The 26,479-nt window shown below is 44.6% G+C and overlaps 2 protein-coding genes across 3 annotated transcripts in view; one reads left to right on the top strand and one right to left on the bottom strand.

Moving 5' to 3' along the window:
• fancl (FA complementation group L) overlaps window positions 1–9,348 on the top strand; it is a 17,866-nt gene extending 8,518 nt beyond the window's left edge. For both annotated transcript variants that reach the window (XM_070434944.1, XM_023969819.2), the window contains exons 6-14: window positions 1,459–1,555; window positions 2,516–2,584; window positions 6,260–6,410; window positions 6,598–6,681; window positions 7,597–7,642; window positions 7,882–7,963; window positions 8,453–8,569; window positions 8,819–8,890; window positions 9,261–9,348. In XM_070434944.1, coding sequence (XP_070291045.1) covers window positions 1,459–1,555; window positions 2,516–2,584; window positions 6,260–6,410; window positions 6,598–6,681; window positions 7,597–7,642; window positions 7,882–7,963; window positions 8,453–8,569; window positions 8,819–8,890; window positions 9,261–9,296 — 754 coding nt within the window. In that variant the 3' untranslated portion in view covers window positions 9,297–9,348. The remainder of the gene's footprint in view (window positions 1–1,458; window positions 1,556–2,515; window positions 2,585–6,259; window positions 6,411–6,597; window positions 6,682–7,596; window positions 7,643–7,881; window positions 7,964–8,452; window positions 8,570–8,818; window positions 8,891–9,260) is intronic.
• Window positions 9,014–26,479, bottom strand: vrk2 (VRK serine/threonine kinase 2). Its single transcript, XM_023969818.2, has 15 exons — window positions 26,392–26,479; window positions 25,823–25,974; window positions 25,480–25,535; window positions 25,092–25,161; window positions 24,155–24,242; window positions 23,857–23,965; window positions 23,537–23,629; window positions 23,215–23,347; window positions 15,703–15,823; window positions 14,141–14,199; window positions 13,372–13,571; window positions 10,943–11,074; window positions 10,561–10,731; window positions 10,295–10,441; window positions 9,014–9,987 (listed from the first exon to the last, which is right to left on the bottom strand). The coding sequence occupies exons 2-15, from the start codon at window positions 25,950–25,952 to the stop codon at window positions 9,523–9,525; spliced, it is 1,974 nt and encodes a 657-aa protein (XP_023825586.1). The 5' UTR covers window positions 25,953–25,974; window positions 26,392–26,479; the 3' UTR covers window positions 9,014–9,522.

Raw genomic sequence — 26,479 nt, 5'->3', positions numbered from 1 at the left:
TCAATACCGGTGCCCTCGCACATTGACTCTGTACCGGTACCCCCTGTATATAGCCCCGCTATTGTTAACTTTAATTATTTGTTATCCTTATCTCTTACTTTTTTTGTATTTTCTTAAATCTGCATTGTTGGTTAAAGGCTTGTCAGTAAGCATTTCACTGTTGTATTCAGCGCATGTGACAAATTTGATTTAAATTTAACCTGACAAACCTTGAGAGGATCTGCAGAGAAGAATGGGAGAAACTCCCCAGATAGAGGTGTGCTAAGCTTGTAGCGTCATACCCAAGAAGACTCATACCCAAGAAGACTCGAGTAAAGGGTCTGAATAATTATGTAAATGTGTAGATTAATGAGGGGGGGGGGAATATTTAACTATTTTAGAATAAGGCTGTAACATAACCAAATTTGGAAAAAGTCAAGGGGTCTGAATACTTTCCGAAGGCACTGTAATAGTGAGTGGAATTTTACATGACTGTCTGGCTTTCTATACAGATCTCATACTTTTCATACGATATCTGGAGCACCACAGTTCTCATCATTACTTTAACAAATTACTTTTTCACCACTGTACAGCTAGCTCCATCCATATACTGCTCACTCAAACACACGTGTGTCATCTGTTCCTGTTTTCTAAGCAGCTCCGTTCCTGTAGTTGCAATTGCACTGCTATCATCAGTCTTCACAGTGGGGCATCACACTGTCACGCTGTGTCCATCGCGCCAAGTGCCAGCCAGCCCCTGCTTTTGTGGGGCGGGAGGCCGCGTGTGAATGCAGAGTAGAGGATATGGGACTGTGATTCAAGAATGGAGCTGTGATACTGATATGCAGAAATGTTTTTGCTAGATTGTCACTGCAATGAAATGGAATGAGGGAAGGGGGAAAAGAGGGAGATGAATTGAGTGAGTGAAACATTTTCTGTGTGTTACTAGATTAAAGGAGTGAGGTGCTGTGTTGGATCACAGTGTGTGTGTGTGTGTGTGTTTGAGCATATTTCCACTCATTTCTGTGTTTTTGTCAGTTTTACGATCATCCTAGTCGGGTCCGTCAGAAACGCTGCCCTGCTCCATGCCTTCAGAAGTTGCACACTGACCACCACACCACATAAATCCCCAGCAGAAATATGGCCATGTCAGCCACAGCAGAGTTCCATTACTGCACTGGAAATCTAGGAGGAAGTTACCCCCCCAGAGTCTAGAAACTGATCTAGGGTCAGTTTGACATTTCCTCCGCTTAAGGTTAAGGTTAGGATTAGGGAAATGTAAGCTGGTCCTAAAGCTGTACCTACGGGGGATTTCTAACTGTTTAGACATCTTACTGCCTCTCAGAGGGTGTGGGCTACGATGGGAGCAACCTGCTTTCCCTCTACTAAACACCTCTGAGTCTGTCTGTGTGTGAGGACGCATCACCTCTTTATGKAGTATGTGTCTGACCAGACTGACCGATGTCTGTGTGTTCCCAGGCTGGTGTCCATTGACACGGAGTTCCGCACACTGAGACTGAGGGCTGAGGACTCCTCAGGACGACAGCACGTCGTCACCGTCAAACTGACGCCCAAGGTAAGGGAACACACACACACTATGCAGGCTAACACAGCTAAGCTAACTAAAGCCTGAAGTGAGAACACACACATTGTAACAGTCAATGAAAAAACCCAAGTCATACTCTTACACAGTATGTTCAAATATCCATCTTGTGTTAAAAAGACAGTACTTCTCTGAGCAGTCCCATATCTAGGGCAAACATAGTTTTCTGAAGTCTGCGTGAGAGGTTCCAACACCCTGTGAGATGGGAGTGTAGAGATATCCACTTTAGATTCACAGTTGCATGATACAACCCTCCAGAAGCAGAGGAGAGGAGGGAGATAAGACCATGTGGGCATAACTAGTAGAAATGCATATTGCTGGTCCTCTTAAAAGGTAGAACATCTAGATCAGTTTTAGCACAGACCATGCCTACATCTTGGTTGGCGTTAGCCGGCATATCACTCTTTCCATGCCTGCCTGCCCCCTCCCTCTGGGTATAGCAGGGTGGCAGTGCTGGGTTCGGGAGTAGTGAGCAGGGTGGCCGCATGGCAGGTTGGTGGTAGCTGGCCCAGATGATATCCAGAGGAGGTGGTTGGTTTCACCCTGTGCACACCTGCCTGTGTGCCCACCTGCCTGCCCCRGTCACTGTGTAAAAATAGCCTGGATTCCCCCTGTGGCCCAGCTGCCTCGCCCGCCCTTCTCCCCTACCCAGGTCACCCCACACAGGCGCACAGTCAGAGGGTGGAAGGTAGGGGTTGACATGCAGAGATAGGGGGGGCAGGCAGGGAAAGAGTGATATGGGGAAAGAAGGAGAGGAATTAAGAAAGAGATGTAAGGAAAGGGTTTGGGTTAACTTCTGAAAAACAACTTTACCAGTAGTCTATAGCCTGTTTAGTGTACGTACAGTATTGGTAACAGGCAAGTACCCAGGGACATTGATATGCATGTTGGCCAACTCTAGGGTGTTAAGGCAAGTTTCCCTCCTATTCACAGCACCCTGTAGAGGCCCCATGGTGCTCCGCAGACCTACCTGTTCCACTGGCCATGACTTGGACACCACAGGTACTGTACACACAAACACATCACACTGTTTCAGTCCAACTGTCTCACACTCGTACATGGGGTTGGGAATTGCCAGGGACCTCCCAATACAATATTATCACGATACTTAGGTGCCGATTCTATATGTATTGTATATGTATTGTGATTCGATACTGGGATTTTATTGCGATTTGATATTCCAAACATAATGCTCACTATGTCTGCTGCAGAAAGACAAGAGAGCCATGAGAAAACAAATGTTGATCAGTCATGTAATGAAAGTGCTGAAAACATGTTGGCTCACTGTTTAAAAAGATGGATAACAAGCTATAGGATGAAAAATACCGGCGTTTTAGCGCAGGTACAGCTGACTAGCGCTAGCTAACGCAACCTAACAACAAAGAAATTGTCAAAAATAACGATATGCGATATGTAACTATATTAATTTTTGATTTTATTTTTCTTTACTACTTATACACACTAACACACTTTTTCAGTCGCAATTCACACACTTGATGTCTGTCTCAGTACAACCTTTAAAGGATTCCCTTTTAACTCCTATTTTATTCTCAGTTACAGTCAGTAATATTGAGCCCTAGACACTGACAGCTGTTCTCTTTCTATTGTGCTGGGTGTGTCCCTCTACACGTGTGTTGTGTGTGTGTGTGTGTGTGTGTGTGTGTGTGTGTGTGTGTGTGTGTGTGTGTGTGTGTGTGTGTGTGTGTGTGTGTGTGTGTGTGTGTGTGTGTGTGTGTGTGTCGTGTGTGTGTGTGTGTGTGTGTGTGTGTGTGTGTGTGTGGGGTACATGGCAGCCGTACAGAGAAGACGAGCTAAGTACAGCGCTGCCGTATGGAGCCTGTCTGCCTGCTGGGCAGCTGATGGATCTCTCCTGTGCTGTGAGAGGAGTGTGTGTGTTGTGGGGGAAGGGCTTGTCTGTCGGCTGTCCTGACATGTTCATTTGAATGAGTAATTATTGCCTGCTCTGTTGCAGGGCCAAGATGTGCCACACTGTGTTTGTGTGAAAGAATGAGAGGGACAGAGAGACACTGTAGTTTGTGTGCACATTAGAGAGGAAAAACAAGACAATGTGTCATATACACTCAGTGGCCAGTTTATTAGGTACACCCCGTTCCCATTCAAATGGTTCACTCCTGCAAGACAGTGAGTCACGTGGCTGTGGCTTGCTATATAAAGCAGGAAGACAGGCATCGAGGCATTCAGTTACTTTTCAATGAAACGTTAGAATGGGCAAAACGAGTGACCTCAGCGACTCTGCGTGGTATGATCGTCGGTGCCAGGCGTGCCAGTTTCAGTATCTCAGAAACGGTCGGCCTCCTGGGCTTTTTARTCATGYTAGTGTCTAAGGTTTACAGAGAATGGTGCTACACACTAAAAAACATCCAGTCAGCGGCATTCCTGTGGGCTGAAACAGCTATTTGATGAGAGGTCGAAGGAGAATGGCAAGAATTGTGCAAGCCAACAAGCGGGCCACAAAAGGGCAAATAACGGTGCAGTACAACAGTGATGTGCAGAACGGCATCTCGGAATGCACAACTCGTCAGTCCTTGTCACCGATGGGCTATTGTAGCAGACGACCACACCGGGCTCCACTCCTATCAGCTAAAAACAAGAAGTGGCTCCAGTGGACACACGATCACCAACACTGGACACACTGGACAATTGAGAATTGGAAAAACATTGCCCGGTCAGACAAATCCCGGTTCCTGTTGCGTCATGCTGATGGCAGTCAGGATTTGGCGTAAGCAACATGAGTCCTTGGCCCCATCCTGCCTATTGTCAACGGTGCAGGCTGGTGGTGGTGGTGTAACGTTGTGGGGAATGTTTTCTTGGCACACGTTAGGTCCCTTGATACAAATTGAGCAACYTTTTCCAACCCGAAGAAMTCAGGCTGTTCTGGAGGCAAAGGTGGGGTCTGACCCGGCACTAGATGGGTGTACCTAATAAGCTGGCAAATMAGTGTATGTTCATTCAGTAATACATACCTGTTTTGTGTCTTTTAACATCAGTGTGTGGTGATTGACGTCTGTATCAGATTGTGGCTGGGCAGGACCATTGGTGGGCACCAGACCCACCACTGCAGGTGTGGCACAGCATGAGCAACCTCTGCCAGCAGTCTGTGTGTTTGTGAGTCCGTGCGTGTACAACCGTATGTACCGGACCTACAGTAATAGATGATTAGAGCACGGGGTTAGAATCCTATCTGTCATCAGCCAGAAGAAGAGAGCCCAGGCAGATGCATCACAGGTCCCTCAATGTCTACACAAGCCACCATTATAAAGGCTTTAGGTGTATCCATTCATACGTCGTTACTCCATTTGAACCACACTAGATGATTGCTTTTATTAGCAGTGTTTTAGTATGTACGGTTAGGCTCTCATTTCCTCAGGAGTTAAGCCTGTAGCGAGGATAGATCTGTTTTTACTCAGTGCTAGATGAAGAGGCCTAATTGAGGCACTCAAGGAGTACTGAGCGGATCTTAGCTTTCCACAGACACACACTCTTACATCCTGCCACTCAAATCCAGCAGGAATTCAATTACCAAGCCCCCTTTTACTGGGTCCACTGTATTTCTATGGAGCCGTAACCATAATCACGCCACTGGCATTAATTGGCCAGTAATTGCGGAGTCTCTGCACCTGTGCGATGCTAAATTGTGTGCACTGTGCTGGCACAATGACCCATCATTTTTGGTTCATTCCTCTATTTTTTTTGTATTTTTTCTCCCTCATGTCGGATTTCCCGGGACAAAGCTAGTCTAATAAAATAGTTTGTTAAAGGGAATTTGATTTGTTGAGCCTGTGCCTGCATTAAATGCTAAATAGTCAAATKATTTTCTAAATCATGTTTGTATATAATGTGATACTATCTCATGTTCGTCTATAGTTTCATCTTCACCTCACAAATCTAGGCAAAGAGATTTCCCTAACCGTTAGATAGCTTAATTGGTGTAAGTTATAATTGTGGTCATTTTAATACAATGAAAATTATTAGGCTACACGGGTCATTCTCTCCAAGGTCAGACCTTCTATAGATGCCAATTTTTCTGCAAAWCATTACCATTTAATTGACATGGGTATAAAGTATTCACATCCCTTTACTTTTTCCACATTTTGTTACGTTACAGCCTGAATTGAAAATTGATTCAACTGAGATTTTTGTCACTGGCCTACACACATTCAAAGTGGAATTTTGTATTTAGACATTTTTACAAATTAATTAAATATGCAATGTCTTGAGTCAATAAGTATTCAACCCCTTTGTTATGGCAAGCCTAAATAAGTTCAGGGCTAAACATTTGAAAGACTGAACTATAATCGCTGCCAAGGGCGATTTTTAACATGTATTGACTCAGGGTGTTGAATACTTATCTAATCAAGATATATTAGTGTTTTTATTTTATATAAATATTTTACAAATGTTAGAATTTTTCTTCTACTTTGACATTAAGAGTATTATGTGTCGATAATTGTTTTAAATAAAATAATTACATCAATTTTAATCTCACTTTGGAACAACATAATGTGGGAAAAGTGATGTGAATACTTTGAAGGAACTGTATTAACTAATTATAATTTTTCTCAGTTAAGATAATGAATTTCTTTATTCAAAAGTATCCACTCACACATTTGAACCCTAGTTTAGGTTGTCATACCTGTTGTGTTCTGTTCCCCACAGAGTTCTCTGGGCCATGTTCACACTCAGTTCCTGCTGCTTCTAGAGTCTCTGGCTGAGTTTTGGGCGGTTCTAGATGAGATCGATGAAAAGACCTGGGTTCTAGAGCCAGAGAAACCCAGCAGAGCCGACACCATGAGGAGGATCGCCATCGGTAACGCACACACAGACATGCAAACTCACTAACTAGAGACCTCAATAGGCCATAATTAACCCTCATGCACACTGAACTGAACAGACCTCTACTGCTACTACCTATATACACTCACTTTTATCATTCCCCCCTTTGTGTTGTGGTCAGCTATTCCTTGTCTCCAATCACTGATTAACTATGTCTGCAGCAAATAACGTGTCCATAAAAGTGGAGGTTGACACGCAACACCCAAAGATGTTGCCAGAGTGCTGCCTGCTTGGAGCTGAGCATGGTAGGTAAAATACTGTATACTTATGGTTGTTCCTTTTTTTAAATATTTTTTTTATCGATAATGTATATGAAATGTGTACCCTATATTAAATGACGGCACACTGCCATGTTTCATTTTTTTTTTTTTTTTTATGCATCCTCCTGTCTATTAACTGATCTGACTCAATTTGATAAGCACATGCAGTATTGAGGAAACCTGGTTTCCACCTACCCTTATTCTATCATATCTGTGATCACAGACAAAGGAAAGATGTATTATTTTGGGGGGCGCATTCTGGGTACTGATGAATGTGTACTACCCAACAAAGTTTTTACAACATAATCAGGCTTTTGATTTGGTACGAGTAGGAGCGGACCAACCAAGGTCGAGTTTGTTCTATTTAAGTCCTAACAATTGTTGCCAATTGTTTCTTTAAATCCAAGGTCATGCTTGGCCAACAGTGCCACACAGAACTCATTGTTGGTTGCCTAGCAATGCTATTAAACACACACTGCTGTCGCCAAGACTGAGGCAGGCAGCGACCCTCAAATAGATGGGGTCACGCAGAAATATTGCTTTTTGCATTTAAGAATAACAAACAACAGAATGCAATGATGGCTGTACACAAAGACGGGGCTCATGGGGTGGAACGGACTAGAGCAGAGCGTTTATGTCGAAGTTATTGGAATATTTCCTCTTTGCCTGACTCTCTGTCATCAAATATGAAGAGCTGTTTGTAAGAGCCTGTGTGCTGCATCCAGGAAAACACTTGACATCACCCCAAATTAGATTTGGGGTGATGTTTTCTGAAATGCATTGAAATGCACAAAAACGACTGTTAAATCCCCCTGCAAGTGTTGTGTATCTCTAAACCTCTCTTTTTACAATGTCCATTTGAATTCACAACTTAATTGTGTGGGTTATTTTCCCCTGCAGTGGTAACACCTTTGAGGAACAAGCTGAATGCCAACATGCATTTATGGTAAGTTAGGTAGTCAGTCATTTGGATACAGTCTACTTATTGGTATTATATGTTCCATACAATGTGATTCTAAATGAACAGTCTTCTATGCCATTTCAACGTGATAGCCTTGGTCAACATTTCCTWGCTGGGAGAGAAATAGACATATTGGTCAAAATTGCAAACTCCTCTTCCCTCCGTCTCTCCCTCATTTGCATGTGTTTAATTAGTGTGTGAAGGAGCTGTTTTGTGTCTTTCAGGAACCCGGACTGCAGCATCTTGCAGAACCTCCGGGATGTTTTGGAGATAGAATTCCCATCACCTGCCACCCACGAAAAATCTGTACGTTGCATTTCCCTGTTTCAAACACCAAGCCCTCACAATTACCTCTGCCGAGCAATCGTGTGTGTAGAAATATATTTTTATTTCTGTTCTTGATTGTTTGCTGGAGGTGGGTGTGCATCCCCTTTAATTGGGTTGTTTACAGATAAGATCATTAGAATAACAAAGATGGCAGAATCCTCGGCACTATCGAGATCGCTTTAATCACACCCCCATTTATCTCTTTTTTGCCGCCGGATGGGTTGAAAGGGCGCCGTGTTTATCCACTGTCGCCACGGTGATTAATGCCTCAGCATCATTAACATTCCGAAGAGCAAAGTTTACTTTACCAGATGTTGAAATTGTACCTGCCATCCTCTTTTTAATGGATCGCTTGGAGAGAAAAAGGGCTTCTCGTTACATGAAAAGAAATATGCAAACAGAGAGGGGGAAGGGGGACACTGGTAGAGAAGGGATAGACAGGAGAGCTACTATGAATGTCTCCTGTAGAGTTTCAGTGCAGAGTGTGGGATCTGTTACGCCTACCGTCTGGAGTCGGCCATTCCTGACCAGGTGTGCAACGACCCTCGCTGCGGCCAACCCTTCCACCAGGCCTGTCTGTACGAGGTAAGGGACACGCACACAACTATCCTACCCAATCAGTAGGCATGTCTGTTTTACAAAACAATATCCAGGATAAGACATGCATGAATTTAAAATAATTTGTTATTAATTCATACAAAAATGGGATGTAAAAGCATCAAATTCATTTCAGGTGTTTGGCTTCTTTGCATTTCTCAAATCTTGCCACAAGGAATTGGTCAGCTTCAATTTGAGTAGTTTAGTTTGACTAGTTCTTGTTTGGTTTCTCTCCAGTGGTTGCGTGGACTACCTTCCAGTCGCCAGAGCTTCAACATAGTGTTTGGAGAGTGTCCCTACTGCAGCAAGGTATTTCAAGCCGCCATATGGCATTATTAACTCACTTTACAGTCGATGTCCTTCATAAAAGGTCATATAACATACACATGATATAGTCTTCATATATTGTGTCATTCATAAAGTTTCAAAAGGTAATATAGAGCGCTGTTTATGCACAATAAGTACATTGAATATAGCAGGTCACATTTAGTAGTGTGGAGGTACCATGTCCTTGGTTAGTACAAAACAACAGTCACACATAAATCAACACACTGTAAGCCTATAGAAAATCCCCAGAGGTGCAGTTGCAAATCACAATAAGTCACAATCAAGTTTGTTWGTTTTTTTAGTAATTGATACAGCGAGCCTGTTTTGACATTTTTACTTTTGTTGTTTACAGCCCATCACAGTGAAGATGTCCACCCAGAAACCCTGAGCGCCGACTGAAGCCTGGGCATAGAGCTATATGGTTTAACATGAGCCTCAGCAAATACACTCACATCTAATGTACAATACATCTCATCTAATGTATATCGTCTCACTCATGTCATGACACTGTAGCGAACTGGAGTAAGAGTTGGGGATGATGCAAACCTAAAATAGGCATGATGAATAGGAAACAACAAAAAAGATCAGAGTAGCAGGAAAACAGCACCAAGTCATCATTCAGGACTGTCAGCCAGAGTGAATAGAAAGGCCAGAGACAGGAATAAGACCACCACTAAGGCACTACAGTACAGTGTGACATTACAGACACTCTTCTGTTTGGGAGAAGGCTCTGCTCTCTGGTCGTGGTCTTTGTGTCTGTATTCCTCCCACTCACCACGGTCATATATGTGGATGGGATTTTCCCAGTGGTCAGATTCTGGGGGATTGTGCTTCTGACTCTTACCCCCACACTGGTGATCATGGTTGAAGATCTCTGAACCATCCTCTTTGTACAGATGTTTTTCCCAGTGTGTCTGACTGTGGTCCTCCCAGTGATCATCATGTGTTTGACCCAATTTGCTTTTTGTAGGGGTTGTACTTTCTCTGGGTCTATGGTTGACTTGTGGTCTTGAGGTCACAACAACGGCGTCATCAGCAACTATTTTCCTGACGCGACGTTTGGTTTGTGTTGATGTTTTCTGTTAGGGGATAATTCACACATTTGCTTGGGTTTCTTCCATTGACCTGAACTTTTGTAACAGCCGTTAATGTGAAATTACAACAAAGGCAATAAAAATAAATAATCGCAATTCAAAAATATTGTGATATTTATTTTGGGTTTGAACTTGCTTTGATAAAACGTATTTCATTATCAGTTGGGTGTCAAAAGTAAAGTAGCTGGTCATTTTGTCCATTCTTGTAAAACCAGTTTGACAACATTATAGTAAAATGCTGTGAATCCTGTCAATATTACACTACAAGCAGGACTTAGTGCCTTGGCCTCACCGCCTGTTCTGGCTGGGGCTTGAATGGTCCTCTGATGTATTGAGACGGCACAMGTCTGGGTCTCTCCATCTCCTCCTCTTTCTCACTCTTGTCATCCTCCACATATACAGACTTTGGTTTGGACGACCCTCTAGCTCGTCCTGCTTTCTGTGGGGAAAAGATACAGGAAGACCGGATTGAAATTTCACGTGAAGCTAGCATGCACTAGTTTATGACATACTCCTCAACCTGGACATTTCTTGCTTGTGAATTCACTAACACCTTACCCCATGTTCTGACTGGGGGTTGGATACAGGTGGTCCCCTAATGTAACGAGATGGTACAGGTTTGGGTCTCCCCTCTTCAATCTCCATCTTTTCTTCATCACTGTCATCCTCCACATATACAGGATTTGGTTTGGAGGCCCCTCTAGTTGCAGGTTTAGCCCGGCCCGCTTTCTGTGGMGGAAGGACACCGGAATAATTATTTCATGTGACGCAAACGAACAACTGAATGAAAACATACTTTTACTCCTGTTGTCAACACATTAGAATAAAAGGGCATTTCCCCATGTGTGTCAACTACTGTACATTCCAATACATTTATTTTGGGGTCATATTGCAACCAGCTCAGTAGTAAAGTTTAGTGAATCCCGTTTATAGCCAACACCTTTACGCCCTTGGGTGGTACAGGTTTGGGCCTCGCTTCATCCAACTCCAACTTCTCATCCTCTTCATCACTCTCCTCATCCTCCACAACTACGGGCTTTAGTTTGGATGAGCCTCTACCGCGGCCTGCTTTCTGTGGGGAAAGGATACAGGAAGAGAGAGTGAGGGGCTTAGTAAGAMGCTAACATGCAACTGTTTCTGATAGTAGAAACTTGCTTGATTCTCCATTGAACTTTTAGACCAGGAGAAGGCCACCTACTGTGTTGAAGACAAAGCATTGTTCACTGAATTATTAATTTGTCTTTGAATGATGAAGAGAAGTAATAATAATAATAATAATACGGGAGTCCGTACGGGACACGACTAACTACCAATTGGATATCACGAAATTGGGGAGGAAAAAGGAGTAAATAACAATACAGAGGAGTAGGACAGACACTGAAAGCAGCCTTTCCATGACCCCTATTAATTCAATTGACATTTACACTCACTTTCCAAACCTCCAAAAATTGACTTCTATTTGACTACAGATCCAACTGCCCAGCAGTTCAGCATGGAAATTAGAGCGAAAATTAGAACAATTATGGCTGCTGATCCTCTGCCCCTGTAAAGTGTGTGTAAAGTGTGTGTCATCAATCGCCTCAAATTGGGCTGTTTTGGCCATCTGCGGGTCAAGTTAGTCGCCATTGAAGGCTCAAGTGATTCCGGTAAATTCCAGAAAATCCCCACCTCTCCGCTCCAGAGCCTCTTGAGGGGGGACGCGGTGTGCCTCCGTGGGGATCAGGGGCAAGTTGACCCCTTTTACTGCGGTCAAGATACCCGCCAGGCATTTAGAGAAGAAAATGTGATTCACCTCTACACTGCTATGCAAAGAGCCAGAGCCAGAGAGATGTGACATATTTGGTACAGTCCAATTGAAATGCACATATCTGATGAGAAATACTTTCTGCGTGTTGTAAATAAAGACCTGGATTTGTATGTGATCTGTGGCTGAGGCTGTCAGTGTGTGTAAATCTCCCACACTGCACTGGGGCTCCCGACAGACCCACACACAGACACCTCACCTCTCGCAGAGGGTTATAAATCAGAGTATAAACAATGAACATGAAGTGAGTCTAGCCATCTGGTCTCCATTACACTCCCCTGACCTGCACTTTACCCTATCCAGCTATATTAGATACTGAACAAAAATATCAACACAACATGTTGGTTTCATGAGCTGAAATAAAAGATCCCAGAAATGTTCCACACACACACACCACGGCTTATTTCTCTCAAAATCCGGTTAGTGAGGCTCTCTCATTTGCCAAGACAATCCATCCTAACAGGTGTGGCATATCAAGAAGCTCATTATAACAGCATGACACACACAGAATTATGACATCCCTTCAAATTAGTGGATGCAACTATTTCAGCCACACCCATTGCTGATAGTTGTATAAAATCGACCAAAGTGGCAATGTCTAGGAACAACAACGGCTCAGCTGTGAAGTGGTAGGCCACACAAGCTAACAGAGCGGGACCGCTGAGTGCTGAAGCACGTATCGCGTAAAAATCGTCTGCACTCGGTTGCAACACTCACTACCGAGTTCCAAACCGCCTCTGGAAGCAACGTCAGCACAAGACCTGTTTGTCGGGAGCTTCATGAAATGGGTTTCCATGGCCAAGCATCCACACACAAGCCTGAGATCACCATGCGCAATGCCAAGTGTCGGCTGGAGTGGTGCAAATTGGATTCTGGAGTAGTGGAAACGCGTTCTCTGGAGTGATGAATCACGTTTCACCATCTGGCAGTCCGACGGACGAATCTGGGTTTGGCAGATGCCAGGAGAACGCTACCTGCGCGAATGCATAGTGCCAACTAAAGTTTGGTGGAGGAGCAATAATGGTCTGGGGCTGTTTTTCAAGGTTTGGGCTAGGCCCCTTAGTTCCAGTGAAGATAAATCTTAATGCTACAGCATACAATGACATTCTAGACAATTCTGTGCTTCCAACATTGTAGCAACAGTTTGGAGAAGGCCCTTACCTGTTTCTGCATGAAAATGTCCCCATGCACAAAGCGAGGTCCTAGCCCATACAGAAAATGTTTGTTGAGATCGGTATGGAAGAACTTGACTGGCCTGCACAGAGCCCTGACCTCAACCCCATCGAACACCTTTAGGATGAATTGGAACGCTGACTGCAAGCCAGGCCTAATTGCCTAACATCAGTGCCCGACCTTACTAATGCTCGTGGCTGAATGGAAGCAAGTCCCRGCAGAAATGTTGCTACATCTAGTGGAAAGCTTTCCCAGAAGAGCCTATTTAGCCTACATTTGTGAGTAGATCTGGATGTGTGCGATTGATTAATTGACGATTTGATTAATAGGAGTACATTAGGGGTCCCCAATAGGCAGTTTTCTGAGCAAGGTAATCTCTCAGGTACTCTCACCTTGCCACTGTCTGGCCAATCAGACCCTCTGGTGGAGGAACCCCCTGACATTGCTCCTCGTGGCATAGACAGGTCCAGCCTTCCCTGGCCTCCGCTCGCTCTCGGTCCCCCCTCAGACAGCAGCTCTCTTAGCCTCTGGTAGTCCGGACGTTCCTTATACCCCAGAGATTTGACACTGAGCAGGAAACTGGCCAATTTATCTGGGAGAGGAAGAGAGACAAAAGAGAGAGAATGCGCAATAGTCCCACTTTGACGTATCTGTGATGTTTTATAAACACTGGCTATGTGCCGTGTGAAACCGTCACCCCTTACTGCAACTAACATGTCCAGCTACCTAGTGTATCACACACACACACTGTGGTTGAGTGTGTATCACACACACACTGTGGTTGAGTGTGTATCACACACACACTGTGGTTGAGTGTGTATCACACACACTCATATACAATAGGGTTGATGCATGTCCTGGGCCTTATCTGTGGCGACCAGCCCGGCCCTGCCTCTGGAGGAGGTGCAGAGAATCATCCCAGTCAGTCACCACTATACATCACATAGCCCTAACCTCACAGAGACGTGACCTCTGTTTACAGTACCAGAGATAACAACACTGGAGTCTAAGACATCTCTCTGGGATGGATAATGGAGTTGTGGGAACATATTTCAAAAAKCCCTCCTAAAAATGTTTCATTCCCATCTGGGACAAAGTGGTGTGACTCTGGAGTCTGACTACTGGACAAGTACTGACTGGTACGGAGGCCCTCTCCCTCACCTGTGCAAGCTCCACCCACAGACAGCTCCTGCACCGAGCCAGGTAGATTACCTATGAGTCTGGAAAGAGAAATAGGTATGAAATAGAGTGGGAGAGAGAAACAAGGGTTTAACTTAAAGACAGACATACTGTAAGGACAAAGGTTTTGAAGGGTCTGTCCTATATCCAAGAGATATACTTTTGGTCAATTAGTGTGGACACAGGTTCGAACATTTCATTCTAAAATCATGGGCATTAATATAGAGATGGTCCCCCCTTTGCTGCTATAACTGGCTCCACTCTTCTGGGAAGGCTTTCCACTAGATGTTGGAATATTGCTGCAGGGACAAGAGCATTAGTGAGGTCGGGCACTGATGTTGGGCGATTAGGCCTGGTTTACAGTCGGTGTTCCAATTCATCCCAAAGGTGTTCGATGGGGTTGAGGTCAGGGCTCTGTGCAGGCCAGTCAAGTTCTTCCACACCGATCTCGACAAACCATTTCTGTATGGACCTCGCTTTGTGCACGGGGGCGTTGTCATGCTGAAACAGAAAATGTCCTTCCCCAAACTGGTGCCACAAAGTTGGAAGCCCAGAATCGTCGAGAATGTCATTGRATGCTGTAGCGTTAAGATTTCCCTTCACTGGAACTAAGGGGCCTAGCCCAAACCTTTAAAAACAGCCCCAGATCATTATTCCTCCAGTTGGCACGATGCATTTGGGCAGGTAACATTCTCCTGGCATCTGCCAAACCCAGATTGGTCCGCCAGACGGTGAAGGGTGATTCATCAGTCCAGAGAACACGTTTCCACTGCTCCAGAGTCCAATGGCGGCAAGCTTTACACCACTCTAGCCGACACAGCATTACGCATGGTGATCTTAGGCTTGTGTGCGGCTGTTCGGCTGTGAAAACTAATTTCACGAAGCTCCCGACGAACAGTTCTTGTGCTGACGTTGCTTCCAGAGGCGGTTTGAAACTCGGTAGTGAGTGTTGCAACCGAGGACATGATTTTTACGTGCTATGCGCTTCAGCGGTCCCGTTCTGTGAGCTTGTGTGGCCTACCACTTCACGGCTGAGCCGTTGTTGCTCCTAGACGTTTCTACTTCACAAGAACTGCACTTACAGTTGACCAGGGCAGACATTTTACGAACTTGTTATAAAAAGGTGGCATCCTATGACGGTGCCACGTTGGAAGTCACTGAGCTCTTTAGTAAGGCCATTCTGTTTGTCTATGGAGATTGTATGGCTGTGTGCTCGATTTTGATATATATAGTGTATACACACAAAAGTATGTGGACAGGTGTATAAGAAAGCTCAGGAAATATATATTTTGGGACACATTTAACCCCTTATTTTTTACAAAACTACCTCCATATTTTATTTTTAACTGGTACCGGGTTACCTTCAGACAAGTCACGTGACAAACACCACYGTAGCTCGGCCAGCTCGGCCACCGCAGATGCGGAAGACTGACATTGTAGGTGGATGTGGTGAATTGACATCTCTAGCTTAAAACTGACAGATTTTGATGGGGATTTAACACTAATAAGGATCAATAGGGATCCAGAGAGAGTGTGGTCTTGACCTGGTCTTGGCCTCTTGGACCTGTATAGGGTTCTTGAGCATAGAGTCCCAGGGCAACGCCCCACACAGCCAGTGGAGCAGACAGAAGCCCAACACCTCCAGGTCTCCACGTCTAGATGGAGCTACACAGAGACAGAAGAAGAAGATGATCAGAACCTGGTTTGGGAGGATAGAAACAGCTTTGATTTTTGGGCTGTGTTCAGAGGTAAAACAGTATGCAAAGAGAGGGTAAAGAGGATGACAATTATGGAGGGAGTGTTAGTCTTTCAACTTTTCCTGTGCTCTGCAGACAGACAGGGCTTTGAGGGGAGGGCTGACATTTTAGGTCAGTTTTCCTTCTTCTCTGGCCTGTTCCAGGAAACTGGATCCTTGTGGCCTCTGACATGATTCAGACGCCCGCTGCACAGCCTAAACACACACACTCGATTGCTCAAACACCCCCTCTCTTAGGCAGTAAAACACACACAGAGATATCTACGCCCAAATCAATACCACAGGTTACAGAAGTCGACAGGGTGCTGTGCACTGGGGAGATATCTAAATACTAAATACTGATGATGGCTAGACATTAACCTCTAGACTTGCCTCGTTGTAAACAATGCCTTCCATCTAGTTTTAATACAAGGAAGTGAACAAACCCTGCACTGAGKCAGTGTCTTTATGAAAAACTGTGGGGAGTTCATCAATACGTCTGGATTGAGTGCATGTGAGGGGTCGAGCCCGAGGAGTTTTAGCAGCTCAATACTGTAACGGCCGTGCATCTCCGGAGAAATTACCCATCGACTGGCTTCGTCGGAAGGAGAAATCTCGAGCCAGATCCATGGCTAGCATTGATCCCAGACAGTGTTCCCAATTAAATAGGCTGCTGCCACAGTGGCTGCCAGGCAGCGGCACCCAGCAGGACAGCACTACTGGCTAGCCTTGAGACGGACAACAGGGGTTGGTTGGTTGGTTGTAGTTAGATGTTGGTTGGTTGCCACTGTGTCTGCCTCTGTTGTTGCCTTCAACATTTTTGTGATTAAGCCGCTTGTTTAAGTAATTTACTGAATCAATTATCTCAAGAGTGGAAGGTGTAAAGTACTTAAGTGTATAGGTCAGCATTACAGTATATTTGTTGCTGCCACTTCTAATTAAGCCATTGTTGTAAACAATTATATAAAGCCTCATTGATACTGAGAGGCAGATAAGAGGGAATAAAGATGAAAAACACAAGTGACACCAGCACTCAAAAACTACCAACTCCCACAGCCACAAAATAGATTAACAATTAAAAAGATCAACAACTACATTAAGCACCAGTGGCGTGCTTTCACCATATTGTCCCTGTTCACAATAGCTTTTCCTTTGCTGTTTGGTCATGTATTTATGAATCTTTCCCTAATGAGACGGCAGCACACACACACAGCTCTCTTTAATGCACACACACACGCATATGCTTGCGTGCACACACACATATATGCTTGCGTGCACACACACACACACACACACATATGCTTGCGTACACACACACGCATATTCTTGCTTGCGCGGGTAGTTCTCTCCTATTGATATTCCGATTTTCACTCTTAACCCGCTCTTTCGGAATCTCCGTGTTCCAAAGAATCCCGCTCCAATAGGTGATAATTAGCTCAGAGTTCAGTGATGCATCACTCTGTTCTATCTCCACCCTTGTCATGGCAACATCTACCCAGCGAGGGTGACGATAGGTAAGATGAGAGTGTGGGATCTTGAGCAAAAAGTAGTCTTGTAGCTCGTCAAAATATGCATGCATCTCGATTTCCATTTGACCCAAAGAAACTCAAACTGCCTCACAACATGGAGGTCAAGTAAGACCAGCCATCATATTTAGGCACCTGGAATATAATTCTGGTTTGTTTATCAACTGTAGATAAAAAGGGAAACGTTACCCGATTGACTCATTCCAATAGTAGAGTACTGTAGGCCTAACATAAGTTATTACATCAAAGGACTGATGATTWTCAGTGGTTAGAAGCATAAACACATACCAGACAGACAGTTTATTAGGTACACCACCCAATTTACAAAAAAAATGTGATCGCTCCGACAGACAGTGAGTCACGTGGTCGTGGCTTGCTATATAAAGCACGCACAGGCATTGAGGCATTCAGTTACTGTTGGGATGAATGTTAGAGTGGGCAAAACGAGTGACCCAAGCAACTTTGAGCGGGTTACGATCTTCGGTGCCAGGTGCYCCGGATCAAGTATCTCAGAAACGGCCAGCCTCCTGGGCTTTTCACGCGAGACAGTGTCTATGGTTTACAGAGACTGGTACGACAAACAAACATCCAAATGTATTGGTCACATTCACATATTTAGCATTTGTTATTGCGGGTGTGGCAAAATGCTTGTGTTCCTAGCGCCAACAGTGCAGTAGCATCTAACAATTAACAATACACAACTAAAAAAATGGAATTAAGAAATATAAATATTAAGACGATCAATGTCGGAGTGGCATTGACAAAAAAAAAAAATATGTTTACCTTTTTTATTTTACCAGGTAAGTTGACTGAGAACACGTTCTCATTTGCAGCAACGACCTGGGAATAGTTACAGGGGAGAGGAAGGGGATGAAATGAGCCAATTGTAAACTGGGGATATTTAGGTGACCGTGATGGTTGAGGGCCAGAATGGGAATTTAGCCAGGACACCGGGGTTAACACCCCTACTCTTACATAAGTGCCATGGGATCTTTAATGACCTCAGAGAGTCAGGACACCCGTTTAACGTCCCATCCGAAAGACGGCACCCTACACAGAGCAGTGTCCCCAATCACTGCCCTGGGGCATTGGGATCTTTGTTTAGACCAGAGGAAAGAGTGCCTCCTACTGGCCCTCCAACACCACTTCCAGCAGCACCTGGTCTCCCATCCAGGGACTGACCAGGACCAACCCTGCTTAGCTTCAGAAGCATGCCAGCAGTGGTATGCCAGCAGAATACACATATGATATGAATAAAGCAGTATGTAAACATTAGTGGCTAGTGTTCCATTATTAAAGTGGCCAGTGATTTCATATCTATGTATATAGGGCAGCAGCCTTTAAGGTGCAGGGTTAAGTAGCCAGGTGGTAGCTGGCTATTTAACAGTCTGACGGCCTAGAGGCAGGCAGTGTGCCCCCGGTGAGGTTTTGGGCAGACCATACCACCCTCTGGAGAGTTCTGCGGTTGCGGGCTGTGCAGTTGCCGTACCAGGCGGTGATACAGCTCGGCAGGATGTTGCGCCTCCCCCACACTGTRTGTGTAGGTGGACCATTAAAGTGTCAGTGATGTGTACGCCAAGGAACTTGAAGCTTTCCACCTTCTCCACTGCGGTCCCGTCACTGTGGATAGGGGCGTGCTCCCTCTGCGGTTTCCTGAAGTCCACGATCAGCTCCTTCGTTTTGTTGACATTGAGGGAGAGGTTATTTTCCTGGCACCACTCCACCAGGYCCCTCACCTCCTCCTTGTAGGCTGTCTCGTCATTGTTGGTATTCAGGCCAACGACTGTTGTGTTGTCTGAAAACTTTATGATTGAGTTGGAGGTGTGCGTGGCCACGCAGTCATGGGTGAACGGCTGAGCCCGCATCCTTGTGGGGCCCCAGTGTTGAGGATCAGCGAAGTGGAGGTGTTGTTTCCTACCTTCACCACCTGGGGAGCGGCCCGTCAGGAAGTCCAGGACCCAGGGCCTCAAGTTTAATGCTGAGCTTGGAGAGTACTYTGGTGTTGAATGCTGAGCTATAGTCAATGAACAGCATTCTTACATAAGTATTCCTCTTGTCCAGATGGGATAGGGCAGTGTGCAGAGTGATGGCGATTGCATTGTCTGTGGACCTATTGGGGCAGTAAGCGAATTGAAGTGGATCTAGGGTGACAGGTAAGGTGGAGGTGATATGATCTTTGACTAGTCTCTCAAAGCACTTCATGATGACAGAAGTGAGTGCTACGGGGCGATAGTCATTTAGTTCAGATACCTTTGCTTTCTTGGGTACAGGAACAGTAGTGGACATCTTGAAGCAAGTGGGGACAGCAGACTGGGATAGGGAGAGATTGAATAAGTCTGTAAACACTCCAGCCAGCTGGTCTGTGCATGCTCTGAGGATGTGGCTAGGGATGCCGTCTGGGCCGGCAGCCTTGCAAGAGTTAACACGCTTAAATGTCTTACTCACGTCAGCCACACAGAACAAGAGCCCACAGTCCTTGGGAGCGGGCCGCATCGTTGGCACTGTGTTATCCTCAAAGCGAGCGAAGAAGGTGTTAGCTTCTTTGGAAGAAAAACATCAATAATCCGTGATTGTCTGTAGATCCTGCCACATACTTTGTCTGTCCACTTTGTACTGACATTTTGCCTGTTTGATTGCCTTACAGAGGGAATAACTACACTGTATTTGACCATATTCCTAGTCACCTTGCCATGGTTAAATGTGGTTCGCGCTTTCAGTTTTGCACGAATGCAGCCATCTATCCACGGTTTCTGTTTTGGGTAGGTTTTAGTCATGGTAGGAAAAATATACCCTATACACTTCCTGATGAACTAGGTCACCGAAGGGAGGGCCTTATAGGCATTTTGAAAAGGTGAATAGCAGTGATCTAGTGTTTTCCCTAAGCGAGTTCTACAGTCAATGTGTTGATAGAACTTCGGTAGCGTTTGCCTCAAATTTGCTTTGTTAAAATCCCCAGCTACAATAAATGCTGCCTCAGAATGTGGTTTCAAGTTTGCATAAACTCCAGTGTAGTTTCTTGAGGGCTGTGACTATAACCAAAGAGAATTCTCTTGGGAGGTAATACGGTCAGCATTTGATTGTATTCTAGGTCGGGTGAACAAAAGGACTTAAGTTTCTGTATATTATCCCAATCACACCATGAAGCATACACCCACACCTTTCTTCCCGGAGAGTTCTTTATTCCTATCTGCGCGATGAACTGAGAACAGAGCTGGTTGTATGGACGGGGACAGTATATCCCGAGAGTGCCATGATTCTGTGAAACAGAGTATGTTACAGTCCCTGATGTCTTTCTGGAAGGAGATCCTCGCCCTGAGCTCGTCTACTTTGTTGTCCAAAGACTGAACATTAGCGAGTAAAATACTCGGAAGCGGTGGATTGACTAGAAGTCCACTCCAAATACATTAGCCAGCAGCATACCACCCTGCATACCACTGCTGGCTTGCTTCTGAAGCTAAGCAGGGTTGGTCCTGGTCAGTCCCTGGATGGGAGACCAGGTGCTGCTGGAAGTGGTGTTGGAGGGCCAGTAGGAGGCACTCTTTCCTCTGGTCTAAACAAAGATCCCAATGCCCCAGGGCAGTGATTGGGGACACTGCTCTGTGTAGGGTGCCGTCTTTCGGATGGGACGATAAACGGGTGTCCTGACTCTCTGAGGTCATTAAAAGATCCCATGGCACTTATCGTAAGAGTAGGGGTGTTAACCCCGGTGTCCTGGCTAAATTCCCAATCTGGCCCTCTACCATCACGGTCACCTAATAATCCCCAGTCTACAATTGGCTCATTCATCCCCCTCCTTTCCCCTGTAACTATTCCCCAGGTCGTTGCTGCAAATGAGAACGTGTTCTCAGTCAACTTACCTGGTAAAATAACGGTAAAATTAAAAAAAATAAAAATACCTCTTCTCTGCCGGCGCCGACTTGGAGCAGCCTCTGGGATAAGTTTGTTTGCCCAGGGGGGTACGAACAAAGGATTCAATTTGGGAAAGTCATATTCCTGGTTGTATTGCAGCTCTGATATCCGAAAGTTATTTCCGGCTGTATGTAATAACACAAAAACATTCTGGGCTAATAATGTAAGAAATAACACCCGAAATACTGCAAAGTTGCTTAGGAGCCAGAAGCAGAGCGGCCATGTCTGTTGGCGTCATTACATTGACAGTCCTGTGGGCAAAAACAGCTCGTTGATAAGAGGTTGAAGGAGAACGGCAATCGTGCAAGTTAACAGGCAGGCCAAACAGACAAATAACGGCACAGTACAACAGCGGTGAGCAGAATGGCATCTCGGAACACACAACTCGTCGATCCTTGTCACGGATGGGCTATTGCAGCAAATGACCACACTGGATTCCACTCCAATCAGCTAAGAAGCAGCTCCAGTGGGCACACAATCACCAACACTGGACAATTGAGGAATGGAAAAACGTTGCCTGGAACAGGACAGCGAGTTCAGTTTACTTGAGTGGCCTGCACAGTCCCCAGACCTCAACCCAATAGAGCATCTTAGGGATGGAACTGGCTATACCACCATCCAATCTGCAGCAATTGCGTGATGCCATCACGTCAGCATGGACCAACATCCCGTGGAACGTTTCCGACACCTTGTAGAATGCCCTGAAGAATTCAGGCTGTTCTGGAGGCAAAGGGGGGGGGGGCAACCCGATACTAGATGGGTGTATGTAATAAACTGGCCAGTGAGTGTATATTTTCATCTTATACCTACTTTAGTTTGTAGAAGATTTTTTACCCCTGTGCTATTGAAGCAAAGGAATGATTCACCTATACAACAGCTTCTACTGTTAAGCGAAGACCAAAAAGTTGAAATGAGGACCATATGCAACGACATACAGTATATGTTATATGAGAACAAATTGCACTAGATGACAGTGTGTGTGTACTTCTATGTAGGTCTGTAAAAGAACAGACCTGTGTTTAAACCAGTCCTGTGATTTAAATGTCATTCCTWTCCAACCGCTTGTTAAATTAAATTCACGGCCATATATCAACGACTCAGAACATGTTGAAGCATGTTCCACCTGCCACATTTCAGCTTGTATGCAACTGTGAATTACATGGGCCCAACATACACCTCTTGATTCAGAGAACCGAACATAAAAACACAAGCTCAGCATGTTTACCCCCACCACCCTCTTCGCTCTATAAAAGATTAAAATTGACGAGTTTGCCTTTATCAATAACGCTGACTAAGCACCTTGTCTGTTTTCATACATATGGACAGCATTGATAGAAACAGTTGCATGGCGATTAGGGAGTCTTCGCCACACTCGTTCAGCATATCGAACCCGGCACCGTCCTCCGCTCTTAGCAAACAGAGGTTATCAGTGGCCAGTCCCGCTCTAACCAAACATCAAAGCCTTAATTAATGGGGGATGAATACACGATGCAGGTTATGACTTTAGCTAATTAGGGGATTTTTTTAATGGAGTCTGTGTCGGGGAATACGAGGCCGGGAGAATCAATGTCCAATAAAAAAGGACCATGTACGCAATTTGCCAGCTAATGTGTTCCCTACTGAGGGCGGTTTTATAGCAAGGAACGAAGGGGTGGGTTCACTTTATGCATTGATAAACAAGTACACTGCCAACTGAAAGATACAGTAACACAGTTAGTATACACAGCAAGATACATCCATACGAGATCATTGGCCACACAGTCAAGACAAGTGAGCTATTGTCCACCAATTCTTGTATGTTTACCCAGAAACCTTGGCCTTTCACTACACAATAGTTGTTGCCACCTGAAACTATGAGTGTTCATATCAATGAAATCCCACTTTACCGACTCCATTGTGGGCATCTATGCTGGTGTACTCTATGGTTCCGTTGTGTCCCTTTTTTGGGTTCTCTTTGTACTCTTTGTGTACGCCGTCTGGGCTGTACCTGTAGGACAGGCCGTAGTCAGCCAGGTACACCTGCAGTACAGGGAATAAACAGACAGTATGTGTAGATAACAGTCAGCCCACCTACAAGTAAAAAGCTTAACATATACATTGCTCAATGTTAATATAGCTAGTAAAGGTCTTCTACGTACGTTTTATACACAGTAAAAGAAATGCCTTGAATACGCATTCCTACTGTTCTGAGACAGTGCTAGCGCTAACCTTGTCAGGGTCTGTGTGACCAACCATCAGGTTGGCAGCCTTTATGTCTGCATGGACATACTCATTGTCATGGATATACTCAAGCACATCCAGCTGTAGGAAGACAAAGAGAAGGTGAAATCTTTACATTCCATCTTGGAAGAGGATGTTTTATTAATATTATTTATTGTGTTTATTTTTATGTTTAGTTTATTTAGTAAATATTTTCTTAACTTCATTGTTGGCTTGTAKGTAAGCATTTCACTGTAAGGTCTACTACACCTGTTGTACTCGTCACAAGTGACGAATACGATTTGATTTGAACAGAGGGAGGGACTCACCAGGACACGTCCTAGCTGTAGTACTGTGTGCTTCTTCAGCTTGCCACCGTTTCTCTCACACACCTTCTGCAGGTCACTGCCCAGGCGGTCCATCACCATGAACCTGTACCTGAATTGTAAATAAGAATTTGTTCTTAATTGAGTCACCTGGATAAAAACTGTACAGGGCAAAGGTCAAGGATAAGAGGTAAAATCATCTCGGACACTTCCAACCAGGAAGCAAGGGATTATTAATTAAGTATTAATGCCTTCATCATGACCATCACTACACCAGTCAGTGTAGTGGTTCCAGTAGTACCTGGTTCCGTTGTGTTCTGCCAGTCCTGATCCCCAGTATGCAGGGATCCCCAGAAAGTCCAGCGTCTTGCTCCTCATCCACCTCTGCACTGAATCAACAGCAGGACAGAATTACAAGGGCCAAAAAAAAGGCTACCTGCCGCCCCTTTTTACAACGTATTTTCACCAGTGCAACGATTACACCTATTGTTTTTCTACAGAAATAATGGACACAACAAGAGTGCAAAAACAGATATTTGCTCTTTTGCATTTTTGTTTTATGAATTACTTGTTGCTCTCATTATTTACCTTCATGCCATTTTGTTTTATTCCCTCTGAAAGGTAGCAGGTGCACAACTGGTGCTGATCAAATATGGCCAAGTGCCCAAGATACGATTCTAGAGGACCTAAGCCTTTGGTCTTAAAAGTGGTGCAACAAATTAGGACGAGATGTGGTTTTAATGACTGTGGATTCAGGTTGGACTGTCTGAACTGTTCACAAAAACACATATGACCACTTAGACAGAGGAAATAATCATGCACTTCTAAATCACAGACACAGAAACGCACAAAGTGAACAGGAAGCCTGTCTTGGAGTCCTGGCTGGCTCTCCACCAGACTGGCAGGTGGTCAGGGGCCCAGCAGAGGAGCAGGCATCATTATGTGGGATTGGGTCCCTCTCTATGAATTAAGAGCTCAAACAAGCAGGGAAGGGGCTAACTGCCACTGAGGTGCATGTTTGCTTTGGCTTATTAATTACACCAGGCAGCAGTCTTGGGCACTTCATCAGCCAAGTACACTCCCGCTGCACTGGGCCTGGCCGCTCATATAAGATGTAGCCTAAAATAGGTTTGGTTGTAACCATACAGTATGTAGCCTATATTGGACATAGGCTATGAACTCTTGGTCATATTTCTGCTACATCATGATGTTGCCTAATTGAATGTGTTGATACTCACTGTTCTCAGCTTTAGCTGCCCTCTGATAGAACTTGAGCTCAGAAAACAGAGGCCCATTCTCATGATACTCCTGCAGACAATGAAATTAGAGGGTCAAATATGAGGAAATAGAAATGCTGAGAACTGTTGCATGTGACTGCCGTACAATTATAGGTTTATTTATAAGCATATTAACACGGCAGTTCCTTATTATACCTTCCCATATCCACAAAAAACCCAGTAAGCAGAGAGCAAGCGAGAGAGAAAGACAAAGTGAAAGAGTTTCACAGCAAATTATTGTGGTTAAGTCAAACTGTCAATCACATCTGGAGTTATCTCTGAACAAATGACAAAGTGTATACAGTGATGGAAATGCCCTGACTCACAACACAGCCATCCCTGTACTCACCACTTTAATCACAAAATGAGAGTCCTCCCCAACAGGCATTTCCATGTCCTGCGAAGCTGAAGGAAAAGAAAGGGAGAGGGAGAGAAAGGTAGGAGATGGAAAAAAAGGAGGGAGAGCGATATGGTGTGCGAGAGAGAAAAATAAAAAAAACAGGGACACATAAATAAACCTTGATAAACATGACAGTAATTTTGCATCAATCAGATGTACTCCAGTTTTTATGCTCTGTAGGTAATGCTTTACACCCAAATCAGTGATTCCTGGTAAAATAAATTGGGATGTGTGTGTTCATTTGAGAATCAGTGATACCTTGATGGATTGACATACTAGTCTGGTTACTTACCTAGGTAGATCAATCCAAAACCTCCTTGGCCAATAATTCTGCCCAGTTTCCATTGCTTCTTCTCAGTGTCGATCAGTGTAAACCCGTCTGGTAGGGGTGCAGGCAATGCTCGTTTCCTAGGAGGGGCCATAGGGCTAGCCAGCAATAGGAACCTATTTGGGGGTAAAAGAGAGTCAAGTTAGTTGGCTGGCAATAGTAACTTATGGTACAGACAGACTATTGACATGTGGTCAACAGATGCAACTACAGCCACCCAGCTAGCTTGCAAAGTAGAGAGCAGCTATATAGACCCGTAATACATCCAGAAACAAAACTGAAAGTCAGTTAAATCTGGAAACTGGCGAGCAGATTAGCTAGCTACCTAGATAGCTACAGAAAGCTAACCGACTATATCGAATAAACTAGTTAGCTCTTCCTACATAGAACAAAATTAGCTAACGTTAGCTAGCAAAACAATATATTCGATTCATTTGGCTCGGTGGCATTGCACAGTTCAGTGTCAACTTGTTCTTACCAAGATACCTAACTAGATAGCTACTTTAAAAATGAAACATCTGGCGATACATTACCATTACAGTTTGGATAATTTTCCGTGAAATGTATCAAAGATCTAGGAAGCGATGGCTCTGGCTATTCAACCGCCAATGAATGCTATCT

Source organism: Salvelinus sp. IW2-2015, linkage group LG25, assembly GCF_002910315.2.
Source record: "Salvelinus sp. IW2-2015 linkage group LG25, ASM291031v2, whole genome shotgun sequence".
In the NCBI taxonomy this organism is placed as follows: domain Eukaryota; kingdom Metazoa; phylum Chordata; class Actinopteri; order Salmoniformes; family Salmonidae; genus Salvelinus; species Salvelinus sp. IW2-2015.
This window is presented reverse-complemented; position numbering and strand designations above follow the sequence as displayed.